This window comes from Haematobia irritans, chromosome 1 (assembly GCF_050003625.1).
Source record: "Haematobia irritans isolate KBUSLIRL chromosome 1, ASM5000362v1, whole genome shotgun sequence".
Classification (NCBI taxonomy): domain Eukaryota; kingdom Metazoa; phylum Arthropoda; class Insecta; order Diptera; family Muscidae; genus Haematobia; species Haematobia irritans.
The window spans coordinates 69,013,000-69,038,004 of NC_134397.1; the positions used below are offsets into that span (position 1 = coordinate 69,013,000).

The 25,005-nt window shown below is 32.9% G+C and overlaps 1 protein-coding gene across 1 annotated transcript in view; it reads right to left on the reverse strand.

Moving 5' to 3' along the window:
* The window catches only part of LOC142238949 (uncharacterized), a 34,529-nt gene extending 11,091 nt beyond the window's left edge, over positions 1-23,438 (reverse strand). The window contains exon 1 of the mRNA XM_075310711.1: positions 22,825-23,438. Coding sequence (XP_075166826.1) covers positions 22,825-23,316 — 492 coding nt within the window. The 5' untranslated portion in view covers positions 23,317-23,438. The remainder of the gene's footprint in view (positions 1-22,824) is intronic.
* Positions 23,439-25,005: the final 1,567 nt, after the last annotated feature.

Genomic DNA, 25,005 nt, shown 5'->3' on the forward strand with positions numbered 1-25,005 from the left:
GAGCCAAAAATAATCTACTAAAATTTTATTTCTATAGAAAAATTTGTCAAAATGTTATTTCTATAGAAAATTTTGTCAAAATTTTATTTCTAGAGAAAATTTTGTTAAAATTTTATTCGGTTCATAATGAAATTTTCATCATTTTCAAAATTTTATTTCTATAGAAAATTTTGTCAAACTTTTATTCCTATAGAAAATTTTGTTCAAATTTTATTCGGTTTATAATCATGGTTGCCACTCGAGCCACAAATAATCTACCAAGATTTTATTTCTTTAGAAAATTTTGTCAAAAGTTTATTTCTATAGAAAATTTTGTTAAAATTTTATTTCTGTAGAAATTTTTGTCAAAATTTTCTTTCTATAGAATATTTTGTCAAAATTTTTATATCTATAGAAAATTTTGTGAAAATTTTATTTCTATAGAAAATGTTGTTAAAATTTTATTTCTATAGAAAATTTTGTCAAAATTGTATGTCTACTTTGTCAAACTGAATTATATACGTATTGGATCGATCTTTTTTGATTTAATATATACCAGGTATGGACTTACATACAATTTAGAAGATTAAAGATACCTTGCCATCGGCAAGCGTTACCGCAACTTAAGTAATTCGATTGTGGATGGCAGTGTTTAGAAGAAGTTTCTACGCAATCCATGATGGAGGGTACATAAGCTTCGGCCTGGCCGAACTTACGGCCGTATATACTTGTTTTTTATATTTTTTTTGTTTGTTTTATTTGTACTGGGTCTTTTGACTGAGACAAATTCAACACTGGGACTATTATATATGAAATGAATTATTCAAAAAGATTTTGCTTGGGTAATTGGCCTCTTGAAGCCGAAGGCCGGAAAAAATATAACTTAGTAAGACAAGAAAATTATTTCAAAGAAATGAGCCAATTTTGCACATCTTCATAAATAGATATACAGACATTCTGACATGCATCATTAGTATACAAATCAGGATGCCTATGAATTTCAAATCACTTTCGATTCCAGGACATCGCACACTTACTATCCTAAATTATAATACATAATAAAAAATATATTTGCCTTTGGCGACACTCTTGAAGGGTTTAATATTTTCAGAGTGCAACTCTAACAATAAATGTACCTGTCATGTTAGATGTCATCTTAAGGCATACAAGAAACCACGACAAAACGACAAGTATCAATTTCTAACTTAATCGCTACCAATTGACATATGTTTGAAAACGGTAACGAATAACCCACATCTTTGTAGTGCAGGGGTTTGAATTTAAGAAAACTGTGGGGGAGGGGCTGTCTTGATAATATTGCCACCAGTTATTGTTGTTTGTTGTTGTTGTTGAATTTAAGGAAAATTTCTTCGAAAACAACGCTAAAAAAGAAAGGCTTTGAAACGTGTATTACAAGATGTCATAGAAATGCATTTCTAAAACTCTAACATAACCAACAGCCACCAAATAAATGAATGGTCGGCTCAAGCATTGGACATCCATATCTAACTTTTGATCTTTTTATGCCATACTGATACATTTGAGTAGGAATGACAATATATGGTTTTACAATGCAATGTGGGCAAGTTACATTAATGTTGAAAAGTCGACTTTTGACATCGAAACATTCGGCTATTTCGTCAGAAAAAAACTCTGTATAACGTTCCCGTCTCTAACAAAAACTGACTTTTCGATTTTTTGTCAGCATAAGTTCTACATCACATTCGCCTTTCTAAAAAAATGGGCTTCTCGATATTTTCACTAAAAGTCTCTTAGCCAATTTTTACCACAATCAAACATCGATTTGATTGGAGTTTTAAAGAATTTGATTCGACTTTTAAAGAGGCAAAATTTGAAGATTACTTAAGTTTTCGGGGTTAGGCGGAAATTCGAATTTCATGTTGTTGAAAATTTCAAAAAATTAGACTTTTAACTGTTGCTAAATTGTGCAATTTTTTTTGTTGATTTATTCTCATTATTATTTTTATAATCATTATTATTTTTTCTTTGATTTCAGCTTGAAACGATGCGTTGACTAAACTACAAGGGTAGCTTAACCAACAGAGGAAAAAAGTTACTTAAAAGACGACTTTTGGTGTCGCAATATTCGACCCTTTTGTCAGCCCAAAAATATTTATATTACGTTCAATTTTCTAAAAACTTGTTTGTCAGTTTTAAGAGCTCTACATCATCTTAACCTTTCTAACGAAAACAGACTTTTCGATTTTTCACAAAATGTCGCTTAGCCAATTTTGAACAAAATCAAACATTGATTTGATTGGAGTTTTAAAGAATTTGATTCGGCTTTTAAAAAGGTAAAAACCGATTATTCGAAGATTTTTAAAATTGTTGTGGTTAGGCGGAAATTAGAATTAAATTTGTTGTGCCCCTTACTCAAACAAGAAAACCGTGATGGCCCTATGAACTATAAGTACCGACTGCTAATGAGTTCTTAAATGATCATTTGTACTCTTTTCAACCTAATCCAAGCACCATCTGGCATCCCTATTTCCCTATTCTGCTGCTGCTGTTGTCAGTGTCAATACTTTAATATGGTCGTATGCCTGTCGTTCGTAGCTGTAGCTTACACCGATATTGTGGTTTCTATAGCTTGGATCATGTCAATAACAATCATACACGTAACCCGGGGCACGTTATCTGTAAACATTTCTTTAACACACAGTGACAACAAAACCAGCAACAATAGCCATTGCAGCAATCTCAACGTCACACAAAAAAGATTCCAAGGCAACAATCATTTTTTTTCAATGTTTTTATTCACTGAATGCCCCTTTCCGTTGTACAAGAAACTCATAACCTAATCCAGCTAAACATAGTACAAAAATCTAACTGAAAAATTGGAGCAAACTTATATTGCTTACGATAAATCCAAAACAAGAAATGGTTAATGATGAAAAAACCCCTGTAACAAATCTCCTTAAAATCTCCCGTAACGAAAAATATAAACCGGTAACATGCTGAAGACAATCTCGAATAATGGCAGCACGTGCCATATAAAACAAGTACGGAAATCTGAGGGGGGAAAAGGTCACTCGACTACACCATTCATAGTTTTGTAAGCTGCGGCTTTAAAGAAAGGGAGATGGATTTCAGGCGATTGCCTGAAACCAATAAAAAGCTCAAACACTTGTAAGGGGCCGATATGATTTAAGCCATTTCATGATTGAAGATAAACTTGTTACATTTTAAATTGTATTCTTTCAAAGAAAGTGATTTTCCGCATCATGGTTTACGACTACAAAAACGAAACAAAAGACTCAAGACACAAACTCTTTACTCATGAAACTTCAGAAAAGGCAAAGGGATTGTTTTCGATATTACTAAATTGTTGTTTGTTTTATTAGTAGATATGCAGAATGTTTGACTATTAATTAAAACAAAAATTGTTTTGAAATTATTTTTAGATTTTTCTTTTTAATTTATCAAAATTAAAAAGACGTAAGAAACAAACATTTTATTTAAAAAATTTCGGACAAGTGAATTGTGAAAATAACCATATATATGTGAATAAAAATATATATAGACTTTATTTAAGTTGATTACTCGGACAAAATGTTTGAAAATCTTACAAGTGTTTACCAGAAGATGTCGCGATGAAACCATTAAAATGCACAAGTACTTGTAAGTGGCCAATATTACTTAAGCCTTTTCACGATTGACTATAAACTGTTACATTTTAAATTGTATTCTTTAAAAGAAAGTGATTTTCAACATCATGCCTTATGACTACGAAAGAATACGAAAGACTTAAGACACAAAGTTGTTATTATGGATTTTTTGGAAAGGGACAAATTATGGTTTCTAATATTAATACATTCGTAGTGTAGAGGTTACATTATTAGACTAAATCTGCAGAATTGTATTAAAAGCTTTAATATTATTTCTAAATTTTTCTTGCTTTAGGGATATCTCCCAAAATAACGATAAGGAAATTTTTTGCCTAAATTTAAAAATGTAAGAATAATAAAAAATCTCAATGTACATACATTTTATAAATGTCGTCTACTATTGTTTGTTTTTTTCAGTTTAGAGTGACTAATAATTGGAGTCCTTGGTGTGGTGCCAGATATTTTTGGTGAACAATCATCAAAACTATTTTTTCAGTGTATATGTATTGATTTATGATTTATTTATTTATAAATAAAAACATACTCAAACTTAAAATGCATTTCTAAATCACGAACCAACTTTTAGTATTGATAATTAATTGCTTGACTATTGCTATCCCTTTTTAATACCCACCATCATAGTATGGCGATGGTATAATAATGATGGCATTCGCAGTCATCTAATTTGAGTTTTCTTTTTATACTCACCACCATAGAATGGTGATGGGAGTATAATAAGTTTGTCATTCCGTAAAGTATATATCGATGTCTCCATTCCAAAGTACTTTAAGTCTAAAAAGTGAATTATACAGGAAATAAATTCAAAGTTTTTTTTTGTTTTTTTTTTTTTAATTTCTCAAAAACCGTATAAGATATAAATTCACCTTTTTCGGTCTTAAAATCATGTTTATTGTAGTTTTTGTAGTATGTACGAATTTAAAACAGTGATAATAGAATATGGCTAAAAATGACTTAGACCACTTTAGAACGAAGACATTTTTTTGCCCGCTTTGGATTGGAAATTTTTAAAACTTTACTCACAGGCTACGTACAATATTAACCATAACTTTTTATAGAAGTGTCCAATAAATTCGAACTTTTCACATGATCAAACTGAATAAAAAACAACGAACTCCATCTAAAAAATGGTATATAAATGTTAAGCAACATATTTTGTTGATTAACAAACAGATGTTAACAAAGCGAGTAGTTCACTTGGATTTATGAAAAGTGGTCTAAAGAATTCACTGATCAGTTTATTAAAAAAAATTATACATATATTTCCCTCGTACGGAGTACGCTAGAATATGGTTCTGTCGTATGGGATCCTGTCTCTAGCATTTATTCGAACAAAATAGAATCTGTTTAGAAACAGTAGCTTCGTTTTTTGTCTTCGAAATAGCGGTTGGGATTTTCATAATCTCCCCTCTTATAAGGATCGTATCGGTATTATTAAATTGCGTACATTGAGCAGCCGAAGAAAAATGTTAAATATAAACTTTGTTATGAACATTATACATGGTAAACTTACTTCGGATTTCATTCAAAGTAGAATATAACTGTAGGTTCCAATGATACCGACAAGAAACTTTCAATATTTTCAAAGTAACTATGCTAATAATTATTTCCTCCGTCACCTCTTAAATGATTTTAATAAGAATAATGCAAGTAAACATTTCCACTATTGTATATATTTACCCATTGTATAATTAGTTTTAGTATGTAAGGATATTTTTATCTATAGACTTAAGATCAACAAAATATGTTTTGATATTTTATTCAGAGAGAGAGAGAGAGAAATGGATGTGGAAACCGGGAGGGTTGACGAAAGATATCAACATAACACAGCGAGAGAATCAAAAGAGAGCAACTTGTGTGAAACAGCTTGTATGTTTTTTTGGAAAATTATTTTATGAGTTCATTTGTTTTGGCTATGCGCATAGCATGTTAATAATGCTTCGTCACAAATTTGACTTAAGACTTAAGTATGTCTAAATATTATTTAATTGGAAAATTAAAATGAGTATAATGGATCTTCATAAAAAATAACGAAAAGGCATTTTTATATAATATAATATTGTTGGGATCAAAATGCTTCGAACATAAAACAAACATAATAATATTTCAGTAATATCCAATAACACTAGTTTACACTGAAAATTTACACTTGATGAGAGTTGACTTTTCTTATGTATTTTGATCTGTTGAATTCGAAAAAGAAATGTTTAAAATTATTTTATGAAAAAGTTTTCGAGATATCCCGTTATGTTTAGTTTTTCGCTCTTTTTTCACTAAACAAATTATATCTCGAGTTAGAAATGTCCGATTATATCGTTGTTGGTACTTAAATGAAAGGTATTAAAAAGATGAATAATGAACGAATAATCGTGTATAATTGGATCTGTGATAAGGTGCTCAAAAATATAGATGCGAAAAAGCCAAAATTTAAAAAAATCGTATTTTACAATGGACCTTTTCCCGCAAAAAAAAAAAAAAATTAAACCATTGTATAGATGATATTCTAACGTAAGTAATAAGATCAACTAGAATAAAAACGACCGAAAAATGACAAATTTATAAGCAAGTTATTTATTACCATTATGGCAGTGGTAAGAAATAACAAGTACATACAGCAGTAGGTTCGGCTGGGCCGAATCTTAAATAACCACCACCATGAATAAAATATTGTAGTTTCCTTTCCAATTTCAAGGGGGTTTGATGAGAGATATTCTACCAAGCAAAGAAGTTCAATCAGTACACTTCCCGAATATAAATATAGAGATTTTACCTATGAAGACTATATCAGATTCTGGATTTATAAGAACCATTTTTGTTTGAGTTTTAGAGGAATCATTAACATCCATTGTAGGTGTGCACGAAAATGATTAAATAACGATTTGATTTGAAATCTTAACTCTGTAGATTTTCGCCCCCATTATGTAAATTATTACAAGTAGCAAAATCTTAAAATTTTACATTCAGTTTCAAGCAATTTTCATGACCAATGCGCTTTCTATACCCTCAAGAAGTGAAATCGGCCTTACCAAATGGACCGAAAAGAACACACGATTTTGTGAGTCTAAAATACCAGTATATTTATTTATATTTTATATTTATAATTTCAGGCAAATCGGATAAAAAAAGTTAAATCGGAAGATCGGTCTTATGGGAGCTATACTAAAATATGGAGCGATACTCACCGTTTTCGGCACACCTCTTTATAGTCCTAAAATACTTCTAGATTTAAAATTGCAAGCAAATTGTATAAAAACTACGGGTTCTAGAATCTCAAACAATAAAATCATTTTTTGCACACCTCTTTATAGTCCTAAAAACCTCCATATTTTCAATTTCAGGCAAACTGAACAACAACTACGGTTTCTACAAGCCCAAAAGGTAAAATCGGGATATCGGTTGATATGGGGACTATACTAAATACACGCCATTTTCGGCAGACGTATTTGTGATCCTACAATACCTCTAGATGTCCAATTTTACGAAAATTGGTTAAAAATTACGGTTTCTATAAGCTCAAGAAATAAAATCTGGAGATCGGTCTATATGGACACTATATCAAAACATGGACCTGTACTCATCACTTTCAGCATACCTTTTTATGGCCCTAAAATACCCCTAGATTTTCACTTCCAGGCAAAGAAGGCCAAGAAGTAATCGGTCAATATGAAGACTATACCAAAACATGGACCGATACTCAACATTTTTGGCACACCTCCTTATGGTTCTAAACCATCTTCAGATTTCCAATTTCAGGCAAATTCAATAAAAACTACGGATTCTATAACCCAGCAAAAAAAATTGGAAGTTTTTCCAAAGGCACAACTTTAAAAGCACTTCCAGAAGATGCACTCCCAATGATGTTCTTTATTTTAACTACCCAGGAAGTTCTTTAAATTCAATTTTTTATAACTTGGTTTTTTTCATACTTTTCAATGGATAATTTTAACATTTTTGTTTTAAATAGGTTAAAAACAAAGTAAGAATTCATAAAATGGTACAAATCATTTAAATTTTGTCGCCAAAAATGCCAAATCCAATCTGAAAAAATTGTGAATTTTTGAAAATATTTGATGTCAAACGTTTCCGACAAGCGTTAGAATACTTAAAAATTATTAAAAATTATAAAAAATTTTTAATTGCCAAAATATCACAGATTTTTTTAATTTACATCCAAAACATTGAATTCGGATCACACCTCAAAAAGTGATGCAAATTTAGTGCTACGGCTGTTGAAATGGAGGACTTCCGTCCTATGACAAACCCATTTTAAATTCATCGCTTCTGCGTCAATTTTGCACCACTTCCGGATCCAAAAAGAACATTTCCATTACCTTTTTTGCGATGCTTTTTTTTTGGACGGATGGACGGATACTCACCATTTTAGGCACACCTCTTTATGGTCCTACAATACTTCTAGATTTCCAATTTCTGGCAAATTCGGGTGGTCGGTTTAAATGGGGACTATATCAAAACCTGGACCGAAATAGCCAAGATGTAAAATCAGGAAATCGGTCTATATGGGGCTATACCAAAACATGGAACGATACGGACCATTTTCGGCACAACTTTTGATGGTCCTCAAGTACCTCCAGATTTTCAATTTCAGGCAAATTGGATAAAAACTACGGTTTCTATAAGCCCAAGACCCCAAATCGGGAGGTCGGTTTATATGGGGACCATACCAAAACATGGACCGATGCTCACCATTTTTGGCACACCTCTTTATGGTCATAAAATACCTCTAGATTTCAAACTTCAGGCAAATTGGATAAAAACTACGATTTCTATAAGCCCAAGTCACCTCTTTACGGTTCTAAAGTACCTCTCGATTTCCAATTTCAGGTAAATTGGATAAAAACTGTGGTTTCTATAAGCCCAAGAAGTAAAATCGGGAGATCGGTCTATATGGGGGCTATACCAAAACATGGACCGATACTCACCATTTTCGGAACACCTCTTTATTGTTCTAAAATACCTCCAGATTTCCAATTTCAGGCAAATTGGATAAAAACTACGGATTCTATAAGCCCAAGACCCCAAATCGGGAGATCGGTCTATATGGGGGATATACCAAAAACTGGACCGATACTCACCATTTTTAGCACACCTCTTTATGGTCCTAAAATACCTCTAGATTTAAAATTTCAACCAAATTGGATAATCACTACGGATTCTAGAAGCCCAAGAAGTAAAATCGGGAATCGGTCTATATGCGGGCTATACCTAAACATGGACCGATACTCACCATTTTTGGCACACCTCTTTATGGTGCTAAAATACCTCTAGATTTCCTATTTCAGGCGAATTGGATAGAAACTATCGATTCTAGAAGCCCTAGAAATATAATCGGGAGATCGGTCTATATGGGGGCTATACCAAAACATGGACCTATACTCACCATTTTTGGCACACCTCTTTGTGGTAATAAAATACCTCTAGATTCCCAATTTCAGGCAAATTGGATAGAAACTAAGGTTTTTATAAGCCCAAGACCCCAAATCGGGAAGTCGGTTTATATGGGGACTATATAAAAACTTGGACCGATATAGCCCATCTTCGAACTTGACCTGCCTGCAGACAAAAGACGAGTTTGTACGACATTTCAGCACGATTGCTTTATTATTGAAGACTGTAGCGTGATTACAACAGACAGACAGACGGACATCGTTATATCGTCTTAGAATTTCTCCATGATCAAGAATATATATACTTTATATAGTCGGAAATCGATATTTCGATGTGTTACAAAACTGTATTTTGCCATCGGCAATAGTCACCACAATCCAAGTAATTCGATTCGACAGTCCGTAGTAGAACTTTGTACACAATAAATGGTGAAGGGTACATAAGATTCGGCCTGGACGATCTTTCAGCCGTATGTACTTGTTTTTAATACATTTTATCTGCATTGTCTGTGATAATTGGTAGCGGTATAAAATCAAAAACATTTTTTGGATTCATTCATAATGCAACTTAAATAAAAATCTAACGACCATAGTTAGCATTGTGAGCAAAAGAGACAACAATTGATATTTAATGTTAATTATTTTAGCAATTTTAATTAGAAACAAACCCACTTCAATACATAAGGCAAGTGTTAATGCAAATACGAAAGACTTAAGACACAAACTAGTTTGTCATATCTTTTATAGCAACAGCATCTCATAAGCGTAGATCATTCAAATCGTCGATTTATCTATGAGAAACCCAATCTAAGAGGATACACAAAAAAAAACTATTGTTAAATTTACGTGTGTGATTTTGATATGGTCCTATTCGTACCGGTTACTATTGCCTTTAAAAAATGCAATTTGTGATTTAAATTGTTTTAATTAAAACTTTTAATTGAAATATTGTTTTTTTTTTTTTTGAGGAAACACACAATTAAAATTAAAAATTTATTTTTTGTTTTTCCAATATACAAATTTCAACTAAAACATAAAAAATATTTTGTCATATTATGTCATTATTTTTTATTACAATGAAACAGTGTACTCAATGTAATCTTTTTAAAATATTTTATCGTTTTTTTTTTATTATACCTATTTTTGCTGTAATATACAATGCAATGATTTTCCTTCACATTTCAATGAAAATACCAATCAAAATTTTTGTCTTACTAAACATACTTGCATAAATTTTGTATTTGCTTTTATATGCACTGTTATTGTTTTTCAAATATTTCCTCATTTTTACTGTGGTGTGCAATTCCTCTCTCTACAACATAGTATGTAGAGTATTTCTTCGCATGTCTATAGGGGTACCTGATGTATAACACAAAAACTATATTAAAACTCAACTCAAAACATCGCCTATCATTATTGTTTATTTGGATTTTGTTAAGATATTTGTTATGAATGTCTTGATTTTTACAAAACCAACAATTTTAAAAACACTGCGAAAAATGAAAACGAATTAGAAAAGGATTAAAAAACCAATGTAAATTTTTTGCTTTTTTTATTTTAATTGAATGGCCACCGGCCTTAGGTTAGGATAGGTATAGAGGGAGATTCCGGCTCTCTTAGACTATTCAGTCTATTGTGATACCACATTGGTATCTCTTATCACTGAGTGCTTCCTGATTCCATGTTAAGCTCAATGGCAAGCGACCTCCTTTTTATAACCGAGTCCGAACGGCGTTCCACATTGCAGTGAAACCACTTAGAGAAGCTTTGAAACCTCAGAAATGTCAGCACCATTACTGAGGTGGGATAATTCACCGCTGAATTTGGTGTTCGGTCGAAGCAGGAATCTAACCATTGCACCACGGTGTTTCCCGATATAGGACTAAAATAAAAAAATAAAATTCTTAAGCCGTTCTTAAGTGTTGTGTTAACACACCATAAAAATGCTCTTATTTCTTTTGCTGAAAAATACATTTTTTGGGACGAAGAGTTCGAAACGGTTATATTTAGCGGCGAAAAGAATTCAATTTGGATCCTGATGGCCATCACAAATATTGGCGAGATTTTCGGTACCCTCGTCAAACTTGCTATAAACGCACCCACGGGGGTGGATCTTTTATGGATGGGCAGCGTTTGGAGCACGAGGAAAATCTAAAATATGTTTTGTCCCCACTAAAATGAGCGCAGAGATATATGTAGATTTATTGGAGAACAATTTAATAGATTTTGCAGATGAGTTATATGGTCAAGTTTGGACTTTCCAACAAGATAATGCTCCTATCCATGTTGTACGCCTCACAAAAAACTTTTTTAAGTCTCGTGATATACCTTTACTGGACTGGGCAGCGCGTTTTACGGGGTATGTCAATAAATACAAAATACAAATAAAAAAAAAAACAAAAATACAAATAAAAAATAGAAGATATGTTATGTACAATTTACTTTCTATTAACTGACACTTAAAGCTTAACGGGCCTATATGGAAATGACTTTTAATCCAATTTTTAAATTTTCTTTCACTTTTAAAAGAGATATTAAAATTCTTATAGAACTCAAATAAAATATATTTCGTAGATCCAGAATCTGATATGGTCTCCATATGTGTGCATTTTAAATTTAGCTTCATTAAGCATGCCTTTTTTTAATATTTGCGGTGTACGAATCATAATGGTTAAGACTACGATGTCATGTATTTGATTATTTTGAAGTTGTATCTTTTTTTGGATGTTTTATTTGCAGTCTTAACACTTGTTTTTTTCTATTTCAATCATGTGACATAAATACTAAATTTCTTATTCCATTACAGCAACTTCTGTAGTGTATTGGTTGTCCATGGAGAAGGAAATATTTTATGGAAGAGAGGTATGTGCGTTTTTTGTTTCTACCTAAGTTTATTAACAAGGTGTTATACGTTAAACGTGCTGGGGATTTAAAATCGAATAGCCTATAATTTGATATCGATACTTGTTTGCTTTTAAATGACAATAGATGTTGTGCTCCAATTTAATGGTGGGGGTAAATGTTATTCACAATACTCAATGTATATTGTCTAGCTACACGATTTGAGGAAAACATACATACACAGCTGAGAATTTGAAGCTACAAGCCATTGTTTGATTGCCCCAGATAAAATAGATTTTTAAGAGAATCGGCAAGCTATAACAATTTTTGGGGATGTTTCCAGCAGGTGAGTAATTGTGAATGGGAGAGGAAAGACATCATTGTTTTTTATTATTTTTGTGTGGAGATTCACTATATAAAATTAAATTTGTATTTCACTATTTAAAATGTAAAATAATCACAAACATCGTGTAGCATAAATCACAGATTTAATAGAAAAAAATCAAAATTTCTTGCAATGCATAAATGGGAATATATGAACAGATAGACCAATTTAGGCACAAATTAAAAACAAAAATCGAAATTGAAAATTAAAAAAATTTTTAATATATACATTATTTTATTGCTTCAACAAGGACATACTCGAATTTTCAGAGTGATTGATCTTATCTTGCTGTTACCGATATATCGATTTTCCAGCAGAGTTGTTTGTTTTATGTTGGGTATATATATGGGACTACCCATTTACCCATCATTGCCCCACTCACTAATTCCGAGAGATCAAGTCGAGTGGCCTCTTTGCAGTACTCTTATATTGCACTTAGTCAGCATTGATGTCATGAAGACTATAGGCGGGTCTGTTAGGATCGAATTTAAATAAATACATTTACATATATCCAGACTGATATTTTTGGATTCAGTTTCCATTTTGATCCTACTACCAACATATGCATAGCCATGAAGATGTTTGTTAAAGTCGTAATTGATTCGTTTTATTTCCCCAACATTTACTCTTTAATAATAAATCAAAAGACTTAAGAAGCGAACTCTTTTTGGTTGCAAATAAAAATCATTATTTTCACACTTAAACACCTAATCGATTCATCGATAGTTTCATCAATTTGACTTTTTGTATGATTTGGTTTGCAAAAAAAAACGTAGTTTAGGGATCTTTTGTTGTTTTACCAATTTTTTATTTTATAAATTTACCATAAAATTGTAATTTTAATTCTTATTAAACATTGCCTTTTATAAAAATTTTTCATCATCGAATGTGTCATATTTTAGTATGCTGGTGTTAGTGAAATTTTACGGTTATAATATATCATGTGGTTTTTCATTTTAGAGGAGTTTATGTGTTTTTTAACATGATTTATGTTTGCGTTTTTTTTTTTTGCAACTTTAAACATTTTTGGTGGTATTTTTTTATGCGACTGCTGTTATTTTTGGTATTGTGAGACCGTGTGACGCTTGACAGTAAAAGCGTGTAATTTTGTATTATTTACGCATTTGATGTTATTAAACATATAACATCTGTGTGAATTTAAGATGATTGTGGTTTTTAGTTTGTTTTGTTTAGCTTTGAACAGAAGAAAAGAAATGAGCATCTTAAAGCATTTATATGGCCATAATACCACATAGTTGTTTCGGCATTTTAGTAAACGCATTCATTTTGATGGATTTTTGTATGACATTTGGGTGGACAGAGTATTGGATAAATAATAGAGTTACCTTCATACATATCCAAATTATTTAAAGGAAAACTAAAACCGGTCGGAAGCGAATATTTTATACCCAACATTTTACCAACGTCAATATTTCTCTAGGATTTGTTTTTTTTTTGTAATTCAAAATCACATGATAAATTTATATAGGAGTGTTAATCAATTTTGACATCAAAAATCTCGTATTGTTTTTCAAAATATTGGTCTTTAAGATCCATGTAATTTTGCATGCGTTTGCATGCGTTCTTAACGCATCACCTGCTTCTTCAGGTGTTTAAAAACGCTAACCACTCATTTTTTTTTTACTTTATTAATAAATAATAGAAACTTATTACTTAATGAATGTTAGCTACAGCTTCATAGGCCTTAAGCTTTCTTTCCTTTAAATATATTATTATAATTTTTAATGGTTTCCGGGACAACAACTGACTTTGAACGAACATCACGAAATTCGTCTTGGAGTGGGCTACGAATACAGTTAAGTTCACCATACCATCGATAAACACTGGTTGATGTAAACAACCCAACAACTCGTATGTCAAAACTGAGTGAGTACATTTAACATTAAAAATGTCAAGCTTTACGATAGTATTATCAGCTGGTATATCCCAATACCAGTGTTTCCTAATCCCAAAGTATATATTAAAAAAAAAAACAACAAGTAAGTAAAGTCTAAAGTAAGGCGGGGCCGACTATATTATACCCTTCACCACTATGTAGATCAAAATTGTGTTACCATCTCAACTCCTTCAAATTTGTTGGAAGCTATTATGAAGGTTTATATTCTCATATAAAATATTTTATCTTAACCGATTTGGAGACAATTTTGCGTACATCTACAATATATCTAGATTTAAAATTTCAATTTCAATTTAAGTTTAAAAGCACTGGGATGAAACAAAATGTAATTTAAAACAAGTATATACAGCCGTAAGGTCGGCCAGGCCGAATCTTATGTACCCTCCACCATGGATTGCGTAGAAACTTCTACGACAGAATGTCAGCCACAATCGAATTAAATGGTGATACGGTCAAAATTTGGTCAAGGGAAAACGCGTGTAAATCGTTGAAATCGTTTATTTAAAAAATCAAATTAAATGTCTTTTTCAATTTCAATTAGTATTTATAAAATTCAGGAAAAATATTCAGTTAGGCTTTCGCTTTTCCAAATCCGAATTGCCGGGCCTCACGCTTGACACCTGCCATCAGATTTTGTACAGCCACCTTGTCCACCTTCTTCGCCGCAGAAAACCCGTTTGCCTTCAACTGCTGCTCGTCCTTAGCAGTTTTTTTGGTCTTCTTTAGGTTCCGCTTGACAATAGCCCAGTATTTCTCACTTGGACAGATCTGGCGTGTTGGGAGGGTTCTTGTCCTTGGGAACCACCTGCACGTTGTTGGCGGCGTACCACTCCATGGCCTTTTTACCGTAATGGCAAGATGCCAAATCCGGCCAAAACAGTACGGAACAACCGTGTTTCTTCAGGAAAGGCAGCAGACGTTTATTCAAAAACTCTTTCACGTAATTTTCTTGGTTGACAGTCCCGGAAGCTATGAAAATGCTGCTTTTCAAGCCACAGGTACAGATGGCTTGCCAAACCAGATATTTCTTTGCGAACTTTGGCAGTTTTATGTGCTTGAAAATATCTGCTACCTTTCCCCTTCCTTTTGCCGTATAAAACTCCTGTCCCGGAAGCTGCTTGTAGTCGGCTTTGACGTAGATTTCGTCGTCCATTACCACGCAGTCAAACTTCGTCAACATCGTCGTGTACAGCCTCCGGGATCGCGCTTTAGCCGTCGTATTTTGTTTATCCTCGCGATTTGGAGTCACTACCTTCTTGTAAGTCGATAGTCTGGCTCGTTTTTTGGTTCGATGCACGGTTGTAGACGATACACCCAGCTTATTTGCGGCATCTCGGAGAGAGAGGTTAGGGTTTCGCTTGAAACTCGATTTCCCCCCGATCCAGACTTCCTGGCTGTCGACAGACGTTCCCCAAACACTTTAACTACATTTGTAACGGTTGATTTGGCAACTTTTAGCGATTTTGCCGGATTTGCGTGCGAGTAGCTCGGATTTGATACGCTGCTCTTCTTGCTTGGGCAGCATTTTGACAACTGAAAAGTAAATTCCAAAATCAAAATAGGAGCAACATTCTACACACACACACCTTCAAAATGAGGGGTGTTCAGGTTTTTTAAATGCAAAATTGAAAGAAATACGTCAAGTTTATATTGACCAAATTTTGACCGTATCACCCTGTACTTGGGTTGTGGTATCTTAAAACTTCTTAACATCGTTTTCTATATTGTGAGTTAGTCCATACGTGGTATATATTGGCCAAAAAATGTATATATAGGTAAGTCTGCAAATAATTACGAATCGATATGGTGTTTAGCACGGTACGTAGAGATCCAGCATTGAAATATGGGGGTCGCTTATGTGTGGGCTATATACAAATATGAACCGATATGGACCCATTTTTGTGTGATTGGGGATCGGTTTATCTGAGGGCTATATATAACTATCGACCAATATGGACCTAGTTAGTCATGGTTGTTAACGGCCATATACTAGCACAGTGTACCAAATTTCAACTGACTCGGATGAAATTTGCTCCTCCAAGTGGCTCCAAAACCAAATCTCGGGATCGGTTTATATGGGGTTTACATATGATTATGGACTGATATGCACCACTTTTGGCATGGTTGTTGGATACCATATACTAACATCACGTCCCAAATTTCAACCGAATCGGATGAATTTTGCTCTTCCAAGGGGCTCCGGAGGTCAAATCTGGGGATCGGTTTATATGGGGGGTTTATATAATTATGAACCGATGTGGACTAATTTTTGCGTGGTAATTAGAGACCATATAATAACACCATCTACCAAATTGCAGCCGGATCGGATAAAATTTGCTTCTCTTAGGGGCTCGGCAATCCAAATAGGGGGATCGGTTTATATGGGTGCTATATATAATTATGGACCGATGTGGACCCATTTTTGCATTTTTGTTAGAGACGATAGACTAACACCATGTACAAAATTTCAGCCGGATTAGATGAAATTTGCTTCTCTTAGAGGATCGGCAAGTCAAATTTAGGGTTCCGTTTATATGGGGGCTATACGTAAAAGTGGGCCGATATGGCCAATTTGCAATACCATCCGACCTACAACAATAACAACTACTTGTGCCAAGTTTCAAGTCGATAGCTTGTTTCGTTCGGAAGTTAGCGTGATTTCAACAGGCGGACGGACGGACATGCTCAGATTGACTCAGAATTTCACCACGACCCAGAATATATATACTTTATTGGGTCTTAGAGCAATATTGCGATGTGTTACAAACGGAATGGCAAAGTTAATATACCCCCATCCTATGGTGGAGGGCTAGAGCATTTTTAATGCAATTGTACAAAAAATGTATTCGAGATATAGAGCAATTTGAGTAATATTTAAAATTTTTGGTACTTAGCAGTGGCGATTTTACAAAGATATTGGTGAGATCTCGCCAAAATATTTGGTCAATTGTGGGTTGTGATATATTATTTAGCCAAGTTGGGCGATTTTTCCACAAGTCGCAGCTTTATTAAAAACTCGACCGTTCTGTGGAAAGTCTAGCTTTACAGTGTGTAGAATATGACTACGATATGGGGAAATCATCACAGAATTTTGTGTAAAATGTGGGTATTTTGGCCATATTTGTATAAACTGGAAGAACAAATATATGGAGGCATTATTTAAATCTGAACCAAACTAGATCAAAGTTGACACACGTAAAACGAAAGTAAAAGAAAAAGAACAAAGGCGGGTTTCAGATTCAAAGTATGTTATAAGGGTTTTTATTCAAGGATCGCTGCTGCTTACCAGGTTGATGTGTACAATCGAAGTGAAGTAATTAAACTATGGTAAGTTATGAGCAAATATTACAATGAGAGAGAATATAATTCAGTTGGAGTGAGACAACTAGGCTTAAAGTATAAAAAGCGTTTCTTGCTTGAAGAGTTAAAATAGAGTTACCACTAGTAGATATGAAAAGAGTAATTATTTTCATTGGAAGTAAAGACGATAAATTCATTAATTCAAGTTATTTAAAAGTAATTCAGTTTCTTAAAGATATATTTAAAAATAAAATTAGAAAATAGACAATGACTGTTAAACTGGGTTTAACAAACTTCCTCAATGGAAATGAGTCTAAAATATGAAACTCCGTCGTACATATATACGTGAGCTATATCTAAATCTGAACCGATTTTGACTAAATACATAGTTACATAGTTAGAATAATAATTCTGCTATCTATGCAAAATTGCACGTAAATGGGAGAATAACTTTGGGCTCCGTGGTCGGACGAAAGATGTGTATGGGAGCTATATCTACATCTGAACCGATTTCAACCAAATTTGGCATAATAAACGGTACTATTAAACCTACTACTTGTGCAATATTTGAATAAAATCATGGCAAATCTCTGGCTTTTGAGGCCACATTAATCGAAATCGGACGAAAGATATATATGGGAGCTATGTCTAAATCGGAAGCGATTTTAACCAAATTTGGCACACTTAACGATACTATTAAATGCACTCCTTGTGCAAAATTTTAAGCAAATCAGGGCAAAACTCTGGCTTTTGAGGCAATATAAGTGCAAATCGGATAAAAGATATATATGGGAGCTATATCTAAATCTGAACCGATTTGGCTGATATTTTGCATATTTACGAGAGCCCTAAAAGATTTGGCTGTCCGAAATTTTAAGAAAATAGGTTGTTAAATACGTCAATTATGATCAAATCGGTGATATATATGTATATATATATGTATATATATATATATATATATATATATATATATATATATATATATATATATATATATATATATATATATATATATATATATATATATATATATATATATATATATATATATATATATATATATATATATATATATATATATATATATATATATATATATATATATATATATATATATATATATATATATATATATATATATATATATATATATATATATATATATATATATATATATATATATATATATATATATATATATATATATATATATATATATATATATATATATATATATATATATATATATATATATATATATATATATATATATATATATATATATATATATATATATATATATATATATATATATATATATATATATATATATATATATATATATATATATATATATATATATATATATATATATATATATATATATATATATATATATATATATATATATATATATATATATATATATATATATATATATATATATATATATATATATATATATATATATATATATATATATATATATATATATATATATATATATATATATATATATATATATATATATATATATATATATATATATATGACAGCTATATCTAAATCTGAACCGATTATTTTCAAAATCAATAGCGATTGTCTTTGAGCCAAAGTAAAACTCTGTGCCAAATTTGAGGACGGTCGGACTTAAACTGCGAGCTGTACTTTGCACACAAAATTACATATACAGACAGACGGACGGTCAGACAGACAGACGAACATCGCTAAATCGACTCAGAATTTAATTCTATGACGAACGGTATACTAAACGATGGGTCTTAGACTTTTTCTTCTTGGCGTTACATACAAATGCACAAACTTATTATATTATATATGTACCACAGTCAGTGTTGCCAGTATTTTCCGAGCTCTTGTCCGCAAAATGGATCGCTTTTATCCCCAAAAATCCCCAATTGAATTAAAAATTCCCCATAAAAAACCCCAAGAAATTGTTGGCAAGTTTTTTATAAAAAAAATAAACGAATAGACTCTGCTGTAGCAAATCCGTACAAAATTAAAAAAAAAACATTTTAAATAAAATAAGAATATGCAATTGAATGAAGATTTCAAAACACAAAACCAGGAGACGGGTGCATCATCCGATATCAGCCCCCATCAGAGTTAATTATTGGTATAAAGAGTCATCGAGTCATCTTATGCAAATCCTCGCTCGAGAAATAGAAATGGGAGTTCGGTCAACATACAGTCAAGAAATAAAATTGACTTATCGATCAAAATGCGTTGTTGTCCCTATATGAACTCTACTCTGTATGTGCGGGATATGGGATAAAGGGTGATACGGTCAAAATTTGGTCACTATAAACTTGACGTATTTCTTTCAATTTTGCATTTAAAAACCTGAACACCCTCATTTTGAAGGTGTGTGTGTAGAATGTTGCTCCTATTTTGATTTTGGAATTCACTCTTCAGTTGTCAAAATGCCGTTCAACCAAGAAGAGCAGCGTACCAATATTTTGCTGGCGCATCGCGAAAATCCGAGCTACTCGCACGCAAAGCGGACAAAATCGCTGAAAGTTGCCAAATCAACCGTTGCAAATGTAATTAAAGTGTTTGGGGAACGTGTGTCGACAGCCAGGAAGTCTGGATCGGGGGGATATCGAAAACCGGAAGCCGCTGAGACGACAAAGAGAGTTGCCGGTAGTTTCAAGCGAAACCATAACCTCTCTCTCCGAGATGCCGCAAATAAGCTGGGTGTATCGTCTACAACCGTGCATCGAGCCAAAAAACGAGCCGGACTATCGACTTACAAGAAGGTAGTGACTCCAAATCGCGATGATAAACAAAATACGACGACCAAACCGCGATCCCGGAGGCTGTACACGACGATGCTGACGAAGTTTCACTGCGTGGTAATGGACGACGAAACCTACGTCAACGCCGACTACAATCAGCTTCTGGGACAGGAGTTTTATACGGCAAAAGGAATGGGAAAGGTAGCAGATATTTTCAAGCACAGAAAACTGTCAAAGTTCGCAAAGAAATATCTGGTTTGGCAAGCCATCTGTACCTGTGGCTTGAAAAGCAGCTTCCGGGACTGTCAACCTGAACAAACACGGTTGTTCCGTACTGTTTTGGCCGGATTTGGTATTTTGCCATTACGGTAAAAAGGCCATGGAGTGGTACACCGCCAACAACGTGCAGGTGGTTCCCTAGGACAAGAACCCTCTCAACACGCCAGAGCTCCGCCCAATTGAGAAATACTGGGCTATTGTCAAGCGGAACCTAAAGAAGACCAAAAAAACCGCTAAGGACGAGCAGCAGTTCAAGGCAAACTGGCTTTCTGCGGCGAAGAAGGTGGACAAGGTGGCTGTACAAAATCTGATGGCAGGTGTCAAGCGTGAGGCCCGGCAATTCGGATTTGGAAAAGCGAAAGCCTAACTGAATAGTTTTCCTGAATTTTATACTAATTGAACTTGAAAAAGAAATTTAATTTGATTTTTTAAATAAACGATTTCACCGATTTACACGCGTTTTCCCTTGACCAAATTTTGACCGTATCACCCTTTACATGTACAAAATCAGTGATGTATCCATATGAGTCTTTACGAAATAATTTCACAATAGTAAAAAATTTCTTAGGAAAAAGAGTAAATTGTGAAGAAGCTCTTGGGCCACCCAAATAAATTCCGTGGAATAAAGAGGAGGAAAGTTTTTTACTTTTTTGAGAATCTCTGTACTTCTTTAAGCCTTTTTTTAAGCATGTAAAGAATTTCATATAAACCATAGTTCTTACTGTGATAATTACTCGTATACTGAACAAATATTGAAAATTCCCCACAAAAATCCCTAAATTTGTGGAAATTCCCCACCCAATCCCCAAGTCTCCAACTCAAAAATTTTGTCCCATGCACGAAAAAATATCCCCGATTTGGGGAAAAATCCCCAATACTGGCAACACTGACCACAGTAGTGGTGAAGGGTATAAAAACAAACCTCGTAATTTAAGCACTTAGTCACGTTTATATAAATTTGAAGTAGGGTCATAAATTGAATCAAAAATGGGCTTTTAGAAGTCGGATTTTATAAATTTCGAATTCAACTTTTTGATTGTTTTTGAGTCGAATCGATTTTATCAAAAAAACGAAAAGATGAATTTGCATTGAAAGTTGTCAGAGTTCTCTTCGCAGTAGTCGATTTTTCCAAAATTTTGAAATCGCAATTTACAATGTAAGTTCATATTGTTAAATAGAATCAATAATTAATACTAATAAATTGCGAATGCACTAATTTCTCTTCAGTTTTTTTCTTCGCAGTGCATATTTTGCAAAATATATAACTTCATACACAGCATTGTTATATTGTTTGTTTTAAGTGGATAAATAAAAAATTCTTGAAATAAAATAAAGTACTTTTCGCTTAACTTTTATTAAATTTTAGCACATGGGTCATGTCAGGAGAAGTGTGTCATAATGGGTTCATTGTCTTTAACCTTTCGTCAATATTTCGTAAGTTTATGCTGATATATAAAATTGTGCAAAAATTTAAGTAAAATTCCTGCAGTTATTGATGTTGTTATGATTTCAAAGCTGAACTTGTCAAAAGTTTCATATTTTTTGAATTAGATAAAATTCTATACTTCTTTAAGGGTCATATAAGCTCCTCTCCCCTCAAATAAATTGGTTCCCTTAATTTTCCTTTACAACATTAGTATTTCCACGAAATACACAAGTAGTTGTGGTACTGTTACACTCCAAATGAGTACATCTGATCATAGACTTTTAAATTTTCTAATCTCCACATAATCGTAGGTTTAGGTATAATTTCCTTGGTCATGGTTGATACTTGATTTGTTATGGTACTGTTAGTAAATGGGTCGGAAAAATTTCTTTCGTCACAAATTTTATCCAATAACACTTCCTAAGTTTCTTCACAAGATTTTGACTAGTGGCCCATTTTCATGTTAATAACATTACTCTTGATTTTAGGCTTATATTATTTCACAATCTCCATCCATAAACTTAATGTGTCCAACAAGTTTCACAAGATGTGATGTTGCAATTATTTTCTCTCATAAAACAAAAAATAGGCCTAGTTTATTATCAATGAATGCATTTGATGTTTGAAGTATCAAATCTTATGGTTTTGGTTTATTTAATTGCAGTAATGAAAAATCTGTTTCACAAGTTTATGAAGGTAATAATATTTCTAGAAAGATTAAAATTCCAGTTTGTTGCTTAAGTCTTTTGTTTTTTAATTCCAATGTGATTTCTTCTAGTAAAATGAATGACAAATTAAATCCATTGCAATTTGTAAGATTTCATTAACTATGGCAATTATTTGAGATAACAAGTTTAACGCGAGCATTATTTTTATCTAACCACTTACCTCATAGCCATGCAGGGTAGGATCTGTGGTACTAGCTGAACTGCCATCACTCAAACCGCTTGTGTCGCCATGGCTATCGTTACCATTGGCACTGACACTGGTGACACTACTGCTACCACCTCCACCACCACCGCTAGGACCACCAGTACCACCCCCATCATGAGTCATTGGACTACTGTCTGGATTATGATGTGTCGGCTGAGAATGGTGCTGATGCTGGTGAAGATGTTGCTGCTGCTGGGGGGACAGGTGATGATGGTGATGCTGCGATTGATGCTGATGTTGTTGTTGTTGAGGTGATGTTATTGTGTGGTGATTATGATGATGATGATTATGATGTGTATGATGAAGATTCACATTTACACCCAGACCGATGCCCATATCGGGCGCTGTGACAAAATCGAAAAAATCTGTTTTCGATATATCCTCCGGTCGAAAGGATTCACTAATATCCATACCAGTGGATGATGACATTTCATCTGTGCCAATCATTTAGGCAGCACTTTTGTGTACGATGTAATAGTTCACCCAATATAGAAGTTCTACTATCTTAGCCTATGGGTGTGGTTGCCCCCGTCTTTTATGCTATTTGGAGTCCCTGGTCTAGTTGTATATTGCAGCTGTAACAAAGAGAAAAAGAAGATTAATTGGAATATTGTCGTTGAAAGTAAATATTTGTATACACTTGGGTGTGTTGGGAACATATCAATAAATTACAATTACTGTCTGCGGAAAATAGTGTAAACATTTATCACCTTACGTTATTTTTTTCTCTTCATCAATGCTTTTTGTGGACATAACATGCACACATATTAGGAGAAACCAATAAAAACGCAATCTCAGGCAACTATTATTTTTAAATTGGTATGAAACGATTACATTTTTATCGATTTTATTGCATATAAGCTCCATGTGGATGACCATTAACGAAAATCGGATGACAAATTTGGCATACGATTCATTTTAAATAGCTTCAGGTAGGAGGTGAGTACTTGATAGTATTAATCAAATTCAGTCTCTTATTTATTTCAAATTTTAAATTGGGTGGAATATCTGTGGACTTTTGATAATACAACATAAATTGTAATATTTCTCATACTATTATATTATCGTTCAAAATATCGTTCAAAAAACTCATCGTTTTTTTGCAAATCGATACAAATTTTTCAAACCATTTGTAATAAACAAAATAACATAAATCGACATATTTTATAATTAGCTTGTCCCAAAGCAACCTATGTAAAGTACAATCCGCTTTTAAAAGTCTGTATATGTTAATTTTTTGTACAGAAACAGTAAATCTGTACTTGTTTTTTTTTATAATATCAGTTTATGCCATGTATACCGGTATGAAGTGAGCGTCAAGATATAAATATCTCGATAGGGAATATTTGTTGTGAACTAGCCCTTATTTTGTTTATTTGTTTGCTATGATATCTGTGAAAAATATTTAGTATACATTAACTGCCTGTTCGTGGAATTTTCGTTCGCCTCGAGACGAACGATTCGTCAAAAATCACATATTGATATCTCGAAATCCAGAGTCCGTGAAATCTCAATTATTTCGGTGTTCGATAGTAAATCATAAATAATGAGTTCATTACAAAATTCAGGATTTTTTAGAAAATATATCTAAAGTTATTTTAGTTTCAATTTAGAAGTACGATTCGTCTCGAGTCGATTTTGTGTTTCATGAACAGGCAGTAAGTCATTGAACAGACAACATTATATTTTTTCATCGTGTTAAAAATATCGAATTTTGTACCAGAAAGTGATGATTTGCGGAAAGCATTTCATTTAAAAAAAAGTGCTACAGAGACGCATCGAATGCTTGTCGAGGCACATGGTGATCATGCTCTAGCAGAAGCAACATGCGAAAGCATGGTTTCAACGTTTCAGACGTAATGATTTTTATGTGAGAAATGAAGAACGTGGAAGACCACCAAAAAAATTGAAGACGCCGAATTGGATGGAGAATTGGACACTTTGAGTCGAAAGAAAATGGCAGCAATGTTAAATGTTCACGCACATCAAACAATTTTTGACCGTTTAAAAGCTATAGGAAAGCTCCAAAAGTGTGGAAAATGGGTGCCACATTTCATGCCGTTATACCTGGTAGAAGACAGAAAAATTACGATATTTAAAAATGTTTACCTTTTCTTAAATTAAAATACAACAACA